Source organism: Colias philodice, chromosome 14 (genome assembly GCF_061535455.1).
Source record: "Colias philodice isolate Cphi_HAF_F1 chromosome 14, ilColPhil1 Martin Lab GWU primary, whole genome shotgun sequence".
NCBI lineage: Eukaryota > Metazoa > Arthropoda > Insecta > Lepidoptera > Pieridae > Colias > Colias philodice.
Window position 1 is genome coordinate 2847535 of NC_143099.1, and position 19982 is coordinate 2867516.

The following is a 19982-nucleotide window of genomic DNA, read 5'->3' on the forward strand; positions in this document are numbered from 1 at the left end:
AGTTTAAATATAAGCGAATCTTTTGAAGAATCAATACCTGACACTTGACGAGATAGACCATACTTTACATATTGATTTTATTTCGGAGAGAAATCAAACGTCCTCATTCCATAATAACATTAAACACTTACAACTATGCAGTTGGTTTCTCTACAAGTAATATGATAACGTTAACTTTCTTCAACGTATAAATCCTTGCTATAAATGGAATAAGAGACATATTCTGTGGCCAACACCTCGGGCTATTGAATGGTGACATAATATATTTTACACCCTTTGTGAACAGACTGAAAGCGTTTATCAAACACGACATTTACAAAGTGGAGAAAATAATTAGGGAACGGTTTTATTTAAGTGTAAATGTTTCACAATATTAGGTAAATGTATATTGAAACAAAAGGAACCTCAATGTATAACATGAACAGTTACAGAAACATCAATATTTAACATTCCAGTTCCAATATACAATCTAATGATTATTAAATAATCCAATTGAATTTAGCTGTGAGCCCATTCCAAGAGAAGTTATTTGGCTTCATTTGATTATTGAGCTACAAACTTGTATACAAAATTAGATGACTCGGTGTGAGACTATAAAATAAACTAATAAAGCAATAAATACGTTCCCTATTCATTGGAAAGCAATTTGCATATAATCATTATGATTAGGGGGAGAAAGGTCAAACTCCTATAGCTGATGAAGTGTAGCGTATCAAAGGAAACAGGTAAGAGTTAATAGCATATAATAGCAACAACGGTGATTCTGTATGAACGTGTAATAAATCATGGGAAGCCACCCAGCGTGCCTGATGTGGGTCGACCACAACTCTGTATTCTAAGGAGTGTTAGTGATGTGCTAACGACGTTGCGATATAATTAGTCACTCATTCAATCTATAGTCTGGCCTGAATAACGTGATCAGCGTAGTTCAATCTTTGAAAGAATAAATCAAATGCCATGAATTAAACAGCTACCTGTAACAAATACAAAGATTAATTTAACCAGCCTCTAATTTACTTTATTTATTTTTTTGTATTTATGATAATGATGAACATGATAAAGTTATAGATATGTATTTATTTATTGGACACAAATGGGTCTATTTTAAACATATTTCACGGTGTATACCTTTCGCGTACAGCATGGCCGACATCCGCTCTATAAAAACTTGAGCCTATTTATTTGCGAGTCATTTATCGATGTCGATAACCTGACTTTCCCGTCACTAAGGAAAGCCTTTCACGAGCTTTTCTCGTAGCCGGCGGCATTGACAGCTTATCCTCCTAACATCAATGCATACACAATGCAGATTTTGTTACTGTTCGAATGGAAATCTCAGAAATCCAGGAATAATTTATCGAGATTTACACATAATGATGTCTATATCACTAAGTTATAATAATAATTTAATATTATTGAAGGTTATAACAGTGTATAATTTGGATTAACATATAATAAGAAGCTTGGTTTGAATTTGATTTCACTTTATCTTTCTTGCGTAACAGTAGATACATTTTTATCGATGTTTAAGGCACTAAGGCCTTTTCAACTTATAAGTATATAGTCACACAACTGCATGGTTCGCATGCACACAGCTAAGTAAGGAAAAAATAGACGAAACCCTTACTCGTGCTGAATAAGTCTAGAAGGCCATGATTACATCGCTTCTAACACTTTCAATAGGGGAATGAGTTATCTCCGGACCAATCTCTATACCTGTTCATTACAAGTAATTCTACGCTGCGGAAAGCAATTTTAGCCTGAAGGGTAGTACTGTACTTAACTTTATGTATCTTTTAGAAGAAGAAAAAGGCTTCGTCGATTTTGCGTTGTTTTATTTTCTAGAAAATACACGTCTCTTCTGTGTCGACTATCAGCATTAGTTGTATAGGAAAACTATAGAAAAATACGAATTTGATTGTACTTTATTACCTTTACATCTATTTCTGAAAGCTCTATTTTCTACAGTCTACTAAACTAATCACATAAAGATTGGGAATACATTAAATAAATTGCAAACATGAAATGGGCGCTTGTGTACTACGCATCCATGACCATTAAGTATATTTATTTCAATTACATGATAAACATCTAGCTGATAAACATTTATTGCACTGCGTTTAATTAAATTGATTAAAAACGACTATGCATCTACTTACACGATCTGATAGGAGTATGGTTGATAGAAATGATATGGGCCGCTGTGAATAGCAAAGGTACTGTTGGTACCGTTATTCTTCATGGTTAGTAAATTACATAATTGTAACGATAGATTGCTGTTATGGTTGGAGATAATATTGCAACACTTGATGATAACAGCCTGTGGTTTTATTTATTAAATATTGTAGAAATTATTTTAATTTTTGATAAAACAGGCGGTATAATACAAAAAATTTTCTTTGGATTCAAATGAGCTAGAGGCTAATCGATAAATGTTAATTAAAAAATACTTACTTTTAACTATTAAATTCCTTAGTTGCATATATTCAAAATAGTAATTTTAAGGTAATTGGATTTATGTTGAACGCTATCGTCTCTGGTTTACAAACGTAGCTAGACCGAAAGTAGGCAAAACATTGTCACGGATAACCTACAAATCTGCACGTTCCTTCCATTTACAACGCGACAATTAATGACTAGGTGTTAGGATGCAGAAAATAATAAATTTCAACATGTAGATCACTAGAATATAGAGACTATGGATTAAATTTCAGATTTCAATACTTTTTTGGTTTTAAATATCTAATCGCTCCATTGCAACAGTAAACGAAAAGTATTGCAAGATCAATAACTGATCAAGATTTGCATAACGGTATAATTTGCATAATTTCGAGTCGATATTTTGACGTGACTCAATCTCCATTATAGTTAAGCGTTTATAAAATTCTTGCAGATTTAGCAAATAGATACGATTGTATTGACAAATTTATCTTTTGCTCAGTTTATCGCAATTTACGATATTTATGCGCAAAAATTTGATTCTCTATTTTCTTTGTTCTGTAACTAATTTATTCAAAGTGAATATGTACCTATGTTAATATTTAATTTATCCCCAGTCAAGTAGTATAAGATGTCCAAAACACGATAAATTTTATAAGAAAAAGGTTGCATTGTTCGATAGTGTTCAAACAATAACCAAAATTTATTCCCATACAAAAAGGTTTACAAATATTTGTAGCAGATAGGCTTGAAGGATGAGACCCTTCCCCTATCTGCCGTAACATGTATAGTTACTATATATAGACTTGATAGTTAAGTTTGCTTTGACAAATAAGTCAGGGAGGGTAACCACTATCCAGGTGTCACACACACCTTTGATGTCCTTATCAGGCTATGTTTATAAACGGGTCATGATTTGATAACATCAAACTATAACTAAATGTCATCATGATGACGATATTATACATCAGGTAGATAAGTAAAAAAATACCACGTAAATTAGTTGTGTCTTCAGAAGGAAATAAAGAAAAATTCAATGTTACCTAAAAGCATAACTTCTGTCAGAATCAAAATAATGAAAAATTTTAAACTAAAAGTGTAAATACATTGTTTATACTGTGTAATGTGTTTTAATGGTCAAATTTTCAAAGTGACTGCACCGGGCACCCCCATCCCGACGCTTTGTCGTAAAATAACCTTTGTCACGATACTTTATTGCGTCAGTTGCGTACTACGAAATGTCAAATCCGTGCAGCACTAAATGAGATAAATATTATAAATTATATTAAACTATATCCACCGTGTCGAATACGAAAACTTTTATATTTACGTAATCTAGATAGTGGATTGTTTAGAATTGAATATACTTTCACTGCTTGAACTTTATAATTAAATTAGTTTTACATTTCTATAGATTAAATAATTCAATAGCTATTAAGCGCAGCATGAATTGAAAAGTTTAGAATCGTAATTGTGCAATAGTAAAGCGTCTGAGTGTCGCCAATAGACTTTTCCTTATAATCGACTTTAAGAAAATTACCGTGCAATAAGATATTAAATAAGCGGTTTTTTTTACTATCTGTTCCATTAGGTAATTTTATGAAGTGTTGTAACGTAATAATTAAATGAGAAAACATTTAAATATCACTTGCATAGATAGGTACGATATGAAAATTTACGTAACTGCCAGGAAAATGAAAATATCTTGCATAATTAATAATCATGAATTAGTGACTAAAAGATCACTAATTCATAATTATTAATTATCTAAAATTAAGCATTCTGCTTATCTTTATTAAAGTTTTATTTTCGAAGGAAATGGTAAAAGATCCTTAGCCAAAAAGAAACTTTCGTTCGCATTAGACATATAGGTAAATAGGAAGTGAGATAAGCAATGGAAATGTGCAAATCAAATCGATACGTATCCTTTGAAATCCAGACGATCGCGAGGGTCTATAATTAAAGGCGTGCATTATGTATATACGTTTCTGAATTGGTCACGCTTGATGAATAGATAAATTGATGTATGGTGCGCAGGGGCATGCGCGACGCGGTTATAGTTTAGTCTATTTACATCGCATTAGGGGTTTGTGCTCCGTGACGAAGTTTTTGTGTATTGTTATGATGTATTGTTATGATCTTGAGTTTTATTTTGGTATGAAAAGTTTAAGTATGCACATAGCAATAACCGATGACTCTACATATTTTATTTTTTCGCTAGTTGAAAATACGTAATATATTGTTTACAGAAAATTATGTCTACTCGTTTTATTTCTGTATAAATATCTAAATGTTCTTCATATTTATTTTCAGGGCAAATCGGTGATTCGGCCAATAGCCTTCAAGCCGCTGGGCGGGCGCCTCTCTGCGGGCGGAGAGCGATATGGCTCCACGCCGGTTCTGGCCAGCCGACCGCCGTCGCTTATGACTTTATATGGTAGTAAGTAGTTTTAAGGATTAATGAACATTTTATAGTACTGATTATATACCTAATTCAATAACAAGCTGTATGTTTTTTTGCATTCATTTTGGTTAAATGTTTAACACTGAATGAAAGTAATTCAACGCGTTATTACATTGTTTTATATTTGTATTAATAGGTTTCCGGAATTTTACCTAGCCATAGCATTAAAAAGCTTTATATCACGCTTTTATTTAAATAGCTTCACCTGTATGTGTATTGGTATATAACCGACTCCTTTATACTGGATTTTGCCCTGCTTTAAACAGACAGATTTTATTCAAATTTTAAGAAAAATCAAATAATGTGTTTATTTAATGAATTAAATAATCGGTTTTAGTTTTCTGTTTAAAAACAACCAGTTAGCTTAACCACCACCATCTGCCATGATATGTATAATAGGTATATGTATAATTTATCTTGTGTATTTGTTGTTGTTGCCTGGAAGAGATGGCTTAGTAGCTATAAGGCCGCCATTTGTGCATTGTGTACAATAAAGCTTTGAAATAATAATAATAGCAGTCGTGAATTGTTTTCGTAATGTTCTATTTAACGTATACCAATAGAATGTTTACATATTACGTAATAATAAATAAATCATCCAGGTTCGTCCGATGTCCGCGAGGCGCGTTGGTGCGGGTCTCCACAGCCCGCGTCGCTGTCCGCTCTGCCGCCCGCGCCGCTCGCGCCCTTGCATCAGCGACACCACTCCGCTATAGTGTGAGTTTTTTGTTTTTAGCATTTTTTGGATGATTTTATGTAAAAAATATGGGTAGGTTTGTTCTATTTCATGTATGTAGAATATAATTGAATGTAGAGACGTTGTAGAGAAACTACCCATTTGGAGAAATACAGGGTAAAGGACTTTTTACACAGCTTTTGTAGAAGCATTTCAGTATAATGTATACATTGTGACACGACTTGTAAAATTTTGATAAACTGTAGTTTTATATGGGAAACATGTTGGTTGTAAAATTGCTTATAACGAGTTTATTTTCAACACATATTTGTAGAGCCTCGTTCTCACTAAATCACGATTGATATAGAAAACAATAAAATGCCGTGCAATCGAACATAAGCGTTTTAACTATCATTTCCAATTGGCCTCGTCCTTGCAATTACGAAGCAGAAATAAGATCTATCGCGCCTACAAGTAATTAACCATTAATTACCCGTTACTAATCATTAATCTAACAAACCAGCCGATGGTACACGGTTAAGCTCTTGTCGACTCAGCCTCATCAGCAATATCATTAATTATAAGATAAATATGGCGGATCACGGCAATTACCGCTAAAAATATTGTGCAGTGCAATTTGCAGAGCCGTAATGTATCTCCTTAGATGGGGTTTGCTTTCTTAATTATAATCTTAGACGATAAAAATAAGGTTTTATGGCTTGTGTTGTGGTGTTTCAGTTCTTGATACAGACTAGTTTAGTATATGAATATTTTTTATCTTTTTGTAATTCATGTTAATTAAATTAATAATCTCTCCGCTTGTCACTATGACATCTTACTACCGCGTTTAAGAATTCACGTTCAAAAACGCGACAGACAATCAAATACAAAGAAATGTAGACATGTCTGTCGTTTACACTGGCATTCCTTCGTTCTACATCCAGTGGGTTACTGGGAATTGGAATAGTAATTACGTACCCAGTATATAGTTTAGTTAGCGGCATATTTGGGTAGTCAAATAGTGTTTAATATGCCGTTTTTTAATTATTAAATTAAAACAAATTTATATAGTTTAAGCCTTAAGTTATATAGTTTATACTTATGTAGTTAATAAGTTTCATAATTATCGATTGAATCGTTTAATAGATAAAGGTAGTCAAAATATATCTATCAATGGTACCTACCAGTGCTTATTAAGAGCAATAATATAAACGATATACTTAACCTTAAAATCAGCTCTATGAGTTTTAAAACTCAACCCCATAATAAAATTATACTGACCTATAGAATTCGACAGCTCTTTAAGTAAATAACAACAAACTGAACTCCCTTTGTTATTAATGTACGTATTGTCTTCAGTAAACAATTGCTGAATAACAATAGGTCAGTGATTTTATACTCTAGAATGGTAATGATTATAGGAATATCGAATGTTTGAATCATTGGAATTTTATATTTGTATTTACATACGAATTGTAAACGGTGTCTCGCATTTACAATCATTGACTTTACAGGTGTTCTTTGCGCCATGATTGGCTACATACATTTAAAGACTTTAACACCTACTTAAGTAGTTACCTGATTTCTGGGTAAAGTAGTTAATGCGTGCGTGGTTCACCAAGTTAATGATAGAAATGTATCCCAGATACAGAATAGATTTAGCTGAAAGAAGAGATAGATAGATATTATGAAATAACTAAAAATTGGAAGCTCATATTATTGGTTATTTTACTGTTCAATTTTTGTTTGTTGAAAAATTCTAAAATGTTGTTGTAATAGGCAAATATTATAATCTGTATTTTATTATAGACAATTTTTCCAAAATTCCCTCTTTAGTTTGGTCTATTTTTGTGCGTTAATATGTGCACATACATACCTAAGAGCGTGAAAATTATATAATAACCTTACAGAACTTGTCCTTAATGGATTTTAATGCTATTTTGTTTCTTCTTATTATTAAAAACGATAATCGCATAACCTACACACTACCCAAATTAGTTTTTGATGCGTTATTTCACAATGATCTGGCCGCCTCTGTACTTAGTTGTTATATTGCGGAATTCTGAATCCGCAAAGTCTCATTAGATGATTTAGTAACATTCTGAATAGATATATGAATAGACCTAAATTACCGAATTATCTTATAATATTTATAAATTATAATAGTAATAAAAAAAAAGCTAAACTGCGATTACCGACAAATTAGCAGATATGGTAAAAAATTATAATGTCCTTTCTTATATTTTCCACACATATTCAGAATAAGTAAAAAAATATAATTACAGCATTTTTGCTAAAGATTTTATTGACATCAATAAATGTTCATTAGTCTATATATTTATTTTTCATACACCTTTTTTTCTAATCTAACATCGGCCTCTTCCAAATGTACTAGAGAAATTAATATCAAATTGGTTCTCAGGGAGAATGAGACAGTTTTAAAAGTCAATGACTCACGGCTGCGTCTATTAGCTTGGTAATTAAACTTATTAAGGAACCCCTCGCGTGATGTTTGGCCTGGCCATTCTCGTGAATGGGCGCTGGTGGTCATAAAATGCTGCTTTTGTTGACTAAAAATAAAATTTGCGTAGATATTTTTTGTGGATACAATGGCAATGGATTGTTAAACTTTTTACTTAAAAACTCTACCTAAAGACGCACACACACTCTACAATACGCGTACTAGTTTGAGTTTTGTGTCAATAGACTTTCTACAAGAATATCCCAAAGATTAATAATATTATGTAGTTTCAGATGAAAGGGTTGATAAAAAAGCAATCACAAACAAGAATGCACAATTAAGATTTTACTCGAGAAATTAATGAATATTCATAAATCTCGCACGTAATTAAGTCGTTGAATACTAATTTTAATACTCCGCAAAACAAGATAGTCTGCGACAGATTGTCGTTAACATATAATTTAATGGAAACTCGGTGCCTTTCGAAATTGAAATTTATGTTTATTCACAATATCGCCATTAAACCAGTTAAATTCACATTCAAATATAAACGATTTAAAATAATATTAACAGTATTTTTTCATGTTTATCACATACATCGTTTAAGTACCGCCTATGCTATTTTTACCATGTAAACAATAATTTACATTGCTATTTTTAAACAATAAATTTGTAATGGAGCGTCATTGTATCGGCCCGGTAGAGCACGCGCTGCATTCACACCGCGCATCGGGCTTACGGCGCGCGTGTTTATATTTATTTATTTATTTCGCTTTATTGTTGTTCTGTTAGTGAAAGTGATGGTGTGATGTGCTCTTAATGGAATTAATGTACGGCGTAATGCATAGGTGAGGTATTTGAAACTTAAGTTAGAAGATCTAAGGACTAGAGTGTATTAAAGCTCCTAAGCTTATAGCAATTCGGAAACCTCCGACTACGGAGGCTTCCAAATTTGCTGATCTAAATATGTGTTTAAACGAGCTTTGAATGCGTGCTTCTGGGAAACTGTAAGTTTTCATTTGTTCTTCTTTATAAATAAGAACCACTTGTCCAAATTTTTTAGTAGAGTTCTCCAAATAAGCAGGGCTTATTAACGTCTGCATTTCAATGCTTCTAGTCAGTAGTCAGATTTTATATCTATTAGCAGAACGAGTCCCTTGTACATACGTTATATTGTGAGTCGAAATTTCTTGTCCAAAGAATGACTTGAATACAAATAACATTCCTTAATCTACATGGATAATACGGAGGTCATACTTTACATGTTTATTTATTTCAAAGAATCTCTGCAGATCGAATGTCAATTATTTCTTCAATTAACAAACTATCTACCCTATTCCCTATTCTATAACACTTCTTTACTTTGTTTTTCAATAATAAATATGTAATGTATTCTCTAACATCGTATTTTTAAACGACCTTTTGGCGAATTATAAAAAACTTTATAATCAAGCTGAAGGCTTCGACCTCAATTACAATTCGGTTCAGTAACTCTGTAAAATATAATAATATAATAGACGAAGATAGGAGATAAAATACAATGATGTCACTGAACCAAAGTTCATATCGGAGGCATGCGTATGATTCACGCACTAAGTATTTATCAAACGGACCGTACTCGGAAATCCTCACTACTTTTATGCATTTTAATGCAAGTTTTTTTTATCTCAGTGACTTTAAAGTCACGAATTATTCCGCAACTGTTATTGCCTAATTTGGTCAAAATTTGTTGTGAATTACTTTTTTGACACGTGTGGTGCTATTTTTGGTGTCGATACAAATGGCATTTCTATTTATATGACAAGAATTAGGGGATATACCTAGGTGACAAATAAATGTTCCTAAATATAGATTCGTAAACGCTCACATATACATAATACATATTTTGAAATCTTAACTAATGAATTGAATATAGAGAAGATAATATAATATTTATATAATTATTGTTCATGAATTCATGATAATATCTAAGTAATAATGATATGTTCAATAACTTTAGATGAATAGAAGTGTATAAAGTGTAAGAGAGTGGAACAGAGCTGTAAAATATTGATCCGATCCGATCTCGTGTGGGGTGTAGGAACTGTGGGAGCTTCCCCAATATTTAATTTAACATATTCCTGCCGAAGCACGCATTGAATTCACAAAACATGTATTACAATACAAAATAAATTGTGTAAAAACGATTCACATTGGATATTTATTAAATTAAATTGACGTCAAAATGAATTTGTCGCATATAAATTATGATTTTTAATAGGACGACAAAGTTTTATTTCATTATAAAATCGTATGTAAGTATATCGTCAATAAATCAATTATTGCATTAATTACAAGAATTTCCCTTTAGAAATGACTTTATTAGTATAATGAATGAATATACTTCCTGCACATATAGATGCTTGTTTTCCAACACGATTATTCGTTTGTCTTTCATGTTATAACCGAGTTTAATATTAATAGATTGTTATGAGTTTATTGTGAGACACATATCTTGATATTCTTGCCTGAAAACCTCGAATCTTAATTTTCAGGAAGAGCTTATAGTATAGTAGCACAACAATTAAATGTACTTTTGTAATGTAGTGAATTTTTCACATGTAATGAATGTTTAAAAGAATTAAGTAATACTTAAAACAAATACTCACTCTACATAATAATTTATGGTGCATAAAAGGTTAAACAACTCTTGAATGTAACGGATGATTACAAAACTCATTTAATTTTATAACATTTTGACACCTTCCTGTTAAAACAAAATATAGAATAAAGGTAACATAAAAATCAAGATAAGATGCCAATTAGTATCAATTTGCGGTTTCTTGCATTGTGTTTCAAAATCCGTATAATATAGCTATAATGTGAAGGATAAATAAATATAATTGTTAGATTGTTGCGAAATAGTGTTAACAAATAACAGTTGATTGTTAGGCGGTTAAGGCTTCACTACAATTAAAATTATGTATTTTTTAATGGTTATCGTTTAAGAGGTCAATAAAGTTTGGAGTTTTATTATTGATACTGTTTAGATTTTTTAGTTTTTAAGTAGATTATGTTTAATAAAACCTTGTTGTACTTATTGCACGTATACCTTGTATATTATCCGAATTATGAAGTATTCATTATAATAATATAAATTCACGTAAACATTATTGTTATTCCGGCATTATGTTTATCTATAACCGGGATTCGGGATTAAAAAAATAAATTGAAGTAAATGACTACAAATTTCAATTTAAGTACTTAAATTGCAATTACCTATATACATATCAATCATTCCATTTACATATTTGCTATTTATAAATCCCTGCAAATAACCGTTCCATATATCCATATGAGTAAATAGTGTAAGGTGGGCAAGCCCTTAGAGACTTGCAAATGAGACGCGTTGGCGCGCAGTTCCGGCTCATCCCAGCAGGCCATTGTAACTAGACAATACTTGAATAATTATACTATCATAGGGCATTCAATAGATTTTGTCTTTTGTATGGATTATTGTTTTAAAACCATACATATAATTTTATTGGAAACTAGCTTTGCTCCGCGGTTTCACCCGCATTGCTCCGCTTTTGTTGGTCTTAGCGTGATGGCTATAGCTAATTAGCTATAGCCTTCCTCGATAAATGGGCTGCGTAACCGAAAGAATTTTTAAAATCGGACCAGTAGTTCCTGAGATTAGCGCGTTCAAACAAACAAACTCTTCAGCCTTATAATATTTGTCTAGATGCAATACGATATAAAGATGTTTTGTTTAAATTCCGTGAATAATTATAGTGAAAAATAGGCAGCGGATAGTATTTTTAAATTAATTGCTTGGTCAATTAAAGTTTTTAATGGTAATATCCTTATTAATTGGTAAATTCTATAAATCTCTTTGTATTAGAAACTTCCTTTAAACAAAATTATTGAATAAGCAGCGTGTCCTAATTAGGGACGTACAAGCGGACGTATAACCTAAATACTATAAAACACCAAGTACAAAGGCCTTGCTATTATTGCGTTGGTCTCTGTTTGATTTGGAATATGATATTCAGTAATTCTCATTGTTATTTTCAAACAATATTGTTTTTTGTAGGTAATATAATTATTATAATCTTTATTTTACTCTAGACATATTGAAGTTTTAACAGACGCGGACGTAAGCGGTCGTAATATCCTATTTCAGGACCATAATTTCTCCGTGTGTAATTTTTAAGTCTGTAAGTTTCTAGATTAAAAAATCGCATCCATCAAAACATCTTCCTCTAATATATAAGTTAAGGAAATTATCTGCACAATGTAAACTATAAACTCCTTTGAATACATAGCCCTAAGGATATACGCATCTTAATTATAGACACACAATCCAAAGTTACGAAAGCTTTACAATGACGTGACGAAATTGATATGACTATTCTATTCTTCGCGATAATAGCTGAGGAAGTTGTTACATTGAATGCAAGGCAATGTACCTAATTGTGCCGTGTTTAATTCAAATTGTGTTTAATTCATGAGGATATTAATTTATAAGTCGATTGTTTGTTCTACGAGAACGAGACTGGCAATGGTTAAATTACATTAATAATTAAAATGTATGATATTTAATTAATTAATCTCTATATTAAGAAAGCATCCCGAATTCTTAATTCATTTTTAGTACGAGTTTATTGGACTAATGTTATAAACTATTCTACTTACACTATGATGCTGCGCTTGTAAATAAAATTATTGACTATAAATATGATTATCTCCATATTCTTTGCGTAAACTGAATAGCCAAAGTATACAATACCTTAGTTACAAGCATCACGTGAGCGCATAGCATCTTACGTAGAACAAAGATCGCATTGATACGTGAGTCGTGAAGTCGCAACGCCTTCGCCACGCTTCGCCGCCGGACCACGACGGGCTGTCGAGCGAAACACAACGGGCTATGGTGTGCTTTAAATATATTTTCATCTTATATTCGATAAAAAGTAAAATTATCTCGCTGTGTGTTGATAAATCTAGATGATTATAATATTATGTACGTTGTAGAGGTGTACGATTTTTTTATAATAGTTTTGCGCCCCTCATTTTGTTCAATGACATGATGACATCTATTAGTAAATAACATTGTGTCATAAAACTTCTATGAAGTCAGATAAAAAGTTTGAAGACGCCTTAAATATACAAAATGGGAAGAACTTACATGTATTTGGAGTTAAATTTACGTAATAAATAATTAATAAAGCAATAGGTTCTTGAAGATTTTTAAAATATACACACATACATATTATGTTTTAATTAACCTCATTGCATTCAGAGTTTCTTGCATAATCTCGCATCAATGTTATTCAATATCTCTTTGGTTTTAATTTTCCTAATTAATATGATTATAACACGCAATCCTCATTAGGCAAATCAGATCACAATGATTTATATTACTCTTACTTATGTTAAACATGTATTTAAAACTAATGACGCGTTAAATTTGTTTATTTTCGTGTTTTGCTAGTTAATTTATGCGAATATCAGTCGAATTTAATAAGATAGTCTGCGATCATACATGATGTGATTTGTAGGAATATTTGAATATACAAAGAATCTCGATTAAATTATAACTATTATGGTATTATACAGGATGTCCCACAATCGCTGTACTAAGCGCGAAGGAAATTGTACTCTTGCATAGGTACACTGATCACGTAAAAAATAATTACACAACTAAATTACGCCAAAAATTTTGGCAAAGTTGGGCGGGTTGTTTGTTAGGGGTGTACACAAAGAGTTTTAAGAATTCATCTATTTGCAACTCAGCACTCAGCGTGTGCAATTAAACTATAACCTCCATTGAGCTTAGAATACCGACGGTGGGACACCCTGTATAATCTGTGGTTCTATTTAATTTCGCACGTGTAATAGAATAGAATGTATTGTATTATAATATAGTCTAAGTTTATACTCTATCTGCATACCAAATTTAGTTACAGTCCGTCTAGCTTTAGCTCAGTTTGTCTAGATGTGATCAGCATATTCCATTCAAACATAAATGTTGAATGATATAAGTATACTATGAAATATCGATTAATAGAGCTGATGTAATTAACACGGGGGCTATTAACTACACAGTGGCAAATCAAATTATATCAGCTTAAATCTTTATTTTCCTTCATCGTATAAATGTACGCACATAATTTTCACCTCAAACAATTTTTATGCTTCATATCGAACGCCATCTGACCCACTCCAATAAAATTACATAAAGAAGTGCCACAATAATTGAAAAGTAACAAAATTCGAAAATATCACTCAAGCAGTAATTCGGAACACCTCGCTGAAATTTTACGATCGTTTTAAACGGATTTCAAAAGATACCGACTAAGAACTAATAAAATATTTTAAGAACCTTTACCGTTTTACGGCAATTGCGGGGTCTGTACAATTTACAATCGTAGTGGAGATAAGGGGAATATATGCACGTAACGATTCATGAGCGAGACGTGTAGTGTGTATGCAACTTTCCGTTAAGCTTGTGGTATACCGCGGATGATGCGCTATGCTATAATCGATAAAGCTTCAATATTATTAGATCTTAATTTATGTAAAGTATTATTTATATACTTAATGTTAGATTTACATAAATGTTTATGTGTTGTTATTAATGGAATTAACGCTTATAATGAAATTATGAAATCAAAATTGTAAAACCACGCAAGTACCTAAGTAACTATGTACATAATATTCGAAAATATTAAAGTAATAAACTATGTATAACTACTGCAAATAAAATATATTTATCAAACCTATAGTAAAACCTAAACATACAAAACAAGTACATTGCACACAACTTAGATAAATTTACATTGCTAAAATAGCATTACATATATCAAACATTCAATAAAGGGAATCAAAAAAGGCCTTCAATATTATAGCTTGCACTATGACCCATGCTTTACGTTTATCGGATGCGTAATGTTTGGCAAATTGTTGCTACGCTCTGAATAAGCCCATTCAATATTTAAGGCCACCATCAAAGTTAATAGCAGTATAATATTTATACTGTGGTTAAAGAGTACTCTTACATACTTGACGATGTTCAATTGATGATAATATACTGGCATTTCACGCGTCTTGGTATTATTGGTCCTAATTACACTTTTACGTTTTACAAGATGCAATCAATGGTTTAAGGTTTTTAGTAGCCATAATAAGTATGCGATCTTTTAAAGATTGGTTATTATCAGGTTTTAAGTGTCATAGGATACTTAATCATTATGTTTTGGATTAATTAGGAACTAGTACTCTCATTACGCTGGGAACCGACTAAAGTAATGAACTTTTAGAAAATGCAATTAGTAGACCAGAAATTAAACAAAATTAATAAACTTACACACTTCTTTGTTTATTTTCTCACTACTCACTATTAATTTCTCGTTATTTATAATTTTTTTTCTTAATTACCTTATGTATAAGTCCACATTAAAACTTCAAAAGAACCTCTGAATTCAGGAATCAGATATTTTTAAAAGCTTATCGATCATTTTTATCTTTCCTTATTATCTTTTTCACAAATACTTTATATAATCGTAAATGTTATTATGATAATGTTTTTATTTCCAGAACTAAATCCAGTTCGGGTTTGGGCACAGACAGCAAGGAGCCGATCCCAGCGCCGTCACCGGCAGATTCTGGAGTTTCTGAACTTGAGAGGGACCAACATGATTATAGGTACGGTATTTTGGTCAATTTATCTGTGTATTTAATTATTTTATTACATAACTAGCGGTCCGCCCCGGCTTCGCCCGTGGTACATACACATACATTTCGCAATAAAAGGTATGTTCAATGTTCTTTCTCAGGGTCTAAAGATTGTCTGTGCCAAATTTTATCAAAATCGGTTAAGAGGTTTATGCGTGAAAACAATACATACATACATATATACGTACATACATAATTACAAACTTTTCCTCTTTTTTATTAGTAAGTATAGAATAAATAGATGACGATGTTACTGCAGAAACGTGGTTTCGGTTTAAATGATAAAAAAAGGCAATAATTTGTAAGATAATCAGCAAATGATCCTCTGTAGTGTGTATTATGTTTTGTTTTATAATATAGATTGTATGTACCTATCTTTTAAATGAACCGGACAGATACAGACTAATATGATACCTATCAATAAAAGATAATGCAGTAAGATATGTCACATTTATCCACATGAATCATTACGATTATCTAAAAATAATATGACACATATAAAAGAATTCGAGCTATTTATCAATTTCGCAGCTTTATCTTGCCTCCAGGTAATTTATGTTTTTAGACGCCCTCATTCATTTTAATTAAGATATTATCACTGCTTAAGTATTAATGTCGATGTCTGTCTAAAATTAATCTTTAAAATGGAATAAAATGTAGTTCAAATGACAGCTTTGGTCTAGATTCTGGATTATTATTTCCATTTTATCCTATTTAAATACCAATTCAACCAGAAAATTGTTAATCGAATAAGCTTTAGTTAGGTATCTAGCCCGTAAAGAATTCTGATGTATACAGGATATAAATCATTAAATCTATAAATAATTTATTTCGAGATCCATTAACAATTAAAAACATGACAACCGTAAGAACGACCTTGCATTAGGTACTATGCAGTTTTGCATTAATTATACGATAGCATTACTCATAGAAAAATTGGTTTCCTGTTGACTAAGGACTTCTTTACGTGACTTTAATATATTTTAAGAAGATTGGAATTAAATTAGCATAATTTTAGAGTACATTTTTGAAAAAAAAATCGGTTCACAATAAAATACCTACTTATTCGAGTTTTGATAACACTTTCAAAGTTTCAAATACTAATAAAATATAATAATTATTAGGTATTGAATTTAATTAGAAAAGTAAAGTTTTAATTTAACATGCTTTTATTTTTTTTTTCTTGAATAGATGTTTCTTATAATTCTTTATACGTTAACAATAGCATTTGCTTGCAACTTGCAACACGTGTTTAAAATGAGTACAACAATATCCAGGAAGCTTCTAAATTTGTCGTCCTTTATGTCACAACCCACTTCAAAGCAAACAGGCTATATATCATGGTAATGAATGTGCATCCCTTTAACCAACTGTAACAAATTGCGGAGTCGTCTAAAATGGGAGCAAAATGTGTGGGAATGGACGATTAGGAACCCATTGTTGAAATCCTGGAGGCGTAGACCTGTGATTCTAGAAACATATGATGAAACGACGTAGAACCTTATTAGATAAAAGTTTTTAAATTCATTTCTAACGGTGCATTTGCATCAAACGAGCGAATGCTCATTCTATTCCTACTATGTCAGGCGTAGAGCATTCCTTTGTTGTTCTTTGTGCGTTCGTAAAGATTCTATACAATGTTCTAACACTGAACAGTGTTGTTCAGTGTACTTTGCTACTACCCAAAGGAATCACGAAAGAATACTCTTGCTTCTAGCTCTATGTTCCTTTGATTTAAATGCACAATTTCGGAAACGTAGCATGTAAAATTAAATGCGAACCAATCACGTAATCGCAACTCAAAGAAGTCTCTGTTTACATTCCTTATTGATGAACGTTTTAATGGCATTTACTATCTATTTACTATTTAGTCATGCGTTGGTAGGGTAGGGTAGGGTATCCTATCCTATCCTATCCTATCCTTCTAATAATATTATAAATGCGAAGGTTTGTGAGGATGGATGTGTGTGTCAGTGTGTATGTTTGTTACTCTTTCACGCAAATACTACTGAACCGATTACAATGAAATTACAGAGCAATTATTAGCACACATATAGAGGGTGCCTTGGATTAACACACGGGATAGGTTTTATCCCTGAAATCCCACGGTAACGGGAACTATGCGGGTTTTTCTTTGAAAACGCAAGCGAAGCCGCGGGTGGAAAGCTAGTCAATTATATATCGACAATAATTGTAATTGGAACTTCCCTTCCAGTACAACAGACCGTCTCCGCGGGCACGACGTGCGGTTGCGCGCGCCGCGTCTCATGCTGCAGACGTACCGGCGCGACGTGCGCGACGAGCGCGACACAGAGCTGGCACGAGTGAGGCGGGACCGCGCGTTGCTACGGCAACGGCTCGAGGACACTGAGTGGAGTCTCTGTCAGCGAGCTGGGGAGATCGCGCTGTTGAAGACGCAGCTGAAGGACGCTCAGGTTAGTTGTGCGCGAGCTTGTAAGTGCGTTGCTATGGCAACGGTTCCAGGATATCGAGTGGAGTCTCTATGAGCGAGCTGGGGAGATCGCGCTATTGAAGACGCAGCTGAAAGACGCGCAGGTTAGTTGTGCGCGAGCTTATGAGTACGTTGCTATGTAAACAGCACGACGAAGAAGATGTCTTTATGGTAGTGACTGGAAGTTACTGAATAAAATCTCCTAACTGGCTGGGGAAGATAGCACTACTCAGGACAGCTTTGACAATCATATCGATTTGCTCTCTGTACTATTTTACGTTGGTCATCCAATTTGCCAAACGTTTTTTGGAAGGAGATACAATTTACTATTTTTATGAAGTTTAAGAATTGAACACAAAACTAAAAAGAATAACAAACTCTAAACAAAGATTTCACAAACTCTACATTTATTATACAAAAAATTAACTCAACGTAACACAATTTGTTCATGGTGCGTTTAGATAACAATCAGTAATAGATGGTTATAACTCTGAAAGTAGAACAGCTAGTGCAAGTTGTTGCGGATACTTTTATTAATCTCTCTTTACACAATTGTTTGTCCATAATATATAACTTTCGAATGCACTTTTCATACTATAATAACGATATTGGAATGGATTATATTATATTAAATAATACTACTTATTACTAAATCATACTTGATTTATTTAATTACGCTTCTGCATAGAATGCCATTAAAATCAGGATAAAAACAATCAAATAATTAATTGATAGATTTTGACATTCATTACCAACCATATGAGCCACAGCAAATACTTATGCAAAATCACTTTGTATTTAATCATATGTATTTTCTATTTACAGAACGAGCAAACTGCTAAAGGCCACGAGTATCTCACTCTAAAAGCAGACTGCCGGCAACTCAGAGAATCCATCGACAAAAAAGAGTCAGAAATAATGAGACTTCGCGCAGAATCAGAGGAAAAACAACGGACCATAAAAAGACTGCAATCCGAAGTCGAAAGACTGACAAGCGATCTAAAGAACAGCGTCACCGACATGAACAAGAATAACGAAACTAGTAAAAACGAAATAGACAAATTGAAAACCGAATTGAAGGAACTCAGACAGGAACTGTCCGATGTTTCTCTCAGCGGGTACGAGGGTATCGAGTGTGGGAGAACTTTACGGGGTATCTACGAGTGTAAGAACGAATATTGGACCTCCAACGATAGCGCTTTAGACGCTGAAGTACAAAGACTTAACGGAGAACTACCAGACCCTTGCAACTGTCCAGCGAACGAAGTCGTCGATCGACTCAAATGCGAACTGGAAACTAAAGAAACTCAATTCAACAACGAGAGACGAAAATGGTCGGAGGAAAAGGACAAAGTGCTGAGATATCAGAAGCAATTGCAAATGAACTATGTACAAATGTTCAAGCGAACGCGGACCCTTGAAGCGGAAATAGATGGCTTGAGACTCGAATTGGAACTTTGCAACAAGAACATGAAGAACATCAAGCACGGGAAAACCATAGAGTTGTAAACCAAATTATAGCGTAATATTTATTTAGATGTTTTGTAAATAATCTTGCCGTCGGTCAATATCGATCTAATTTAATACTCATGAAGGACAGAAGTATAAATTATTGTACATTTTCTAGGTTAAGTTCGTTAAAAGTTTATTATAGTATTTTATAAGATATGACAAGTTATTGTAGATAATAAATTTATTATAAAATAACTGGTGTTTCAATTAAACAACGGAGAATGGTGCAAAACGTTTATTAGCAAACCTGCTGTATCAA

At 32.5% G+C, this 19982-nt stretch overlaps 1 protein-coding gene across 3 annotated transcripts in view; it reads left to right on the forward strand.

The window, feature by feature from the left end:
* LOC149482699 (uncharacterized) overlaps positions 1-19918 on the forward strand; it is a 76604-nt gene extending 56686 nt beyond the window's left edge. For 2 of the 3 annotated variants that reach the window (XM_089703289.1, XM_089703291.1), the window contains 5 exons: positions 4753-4879; positions 5506-5620; positions 15622-15729; positions 17975-18194; positions 19037-19918. In XM_089703289.1, the coding sequence (XP_089559415.1) occupies positions 4753-4879; positions 5506-5620; positions 15622-15729; positions 17975-18194; positions 19037-19720 (1254 nt within the window). In that variant the 3' untranslated portion in view covers positions 19721-19918. The remainder of the gene's footprint in view (positions 1-4752; positions 4880-5505; positions 5621-15621; positions 15730-17974; positions 18195-19036) is intronic. The other variant, XM_089703290.1, reaches the window with a different exon arrangement.
* The last annotated feature ends 64 nt before the right edge of the window (positions 19919-19982 follow it).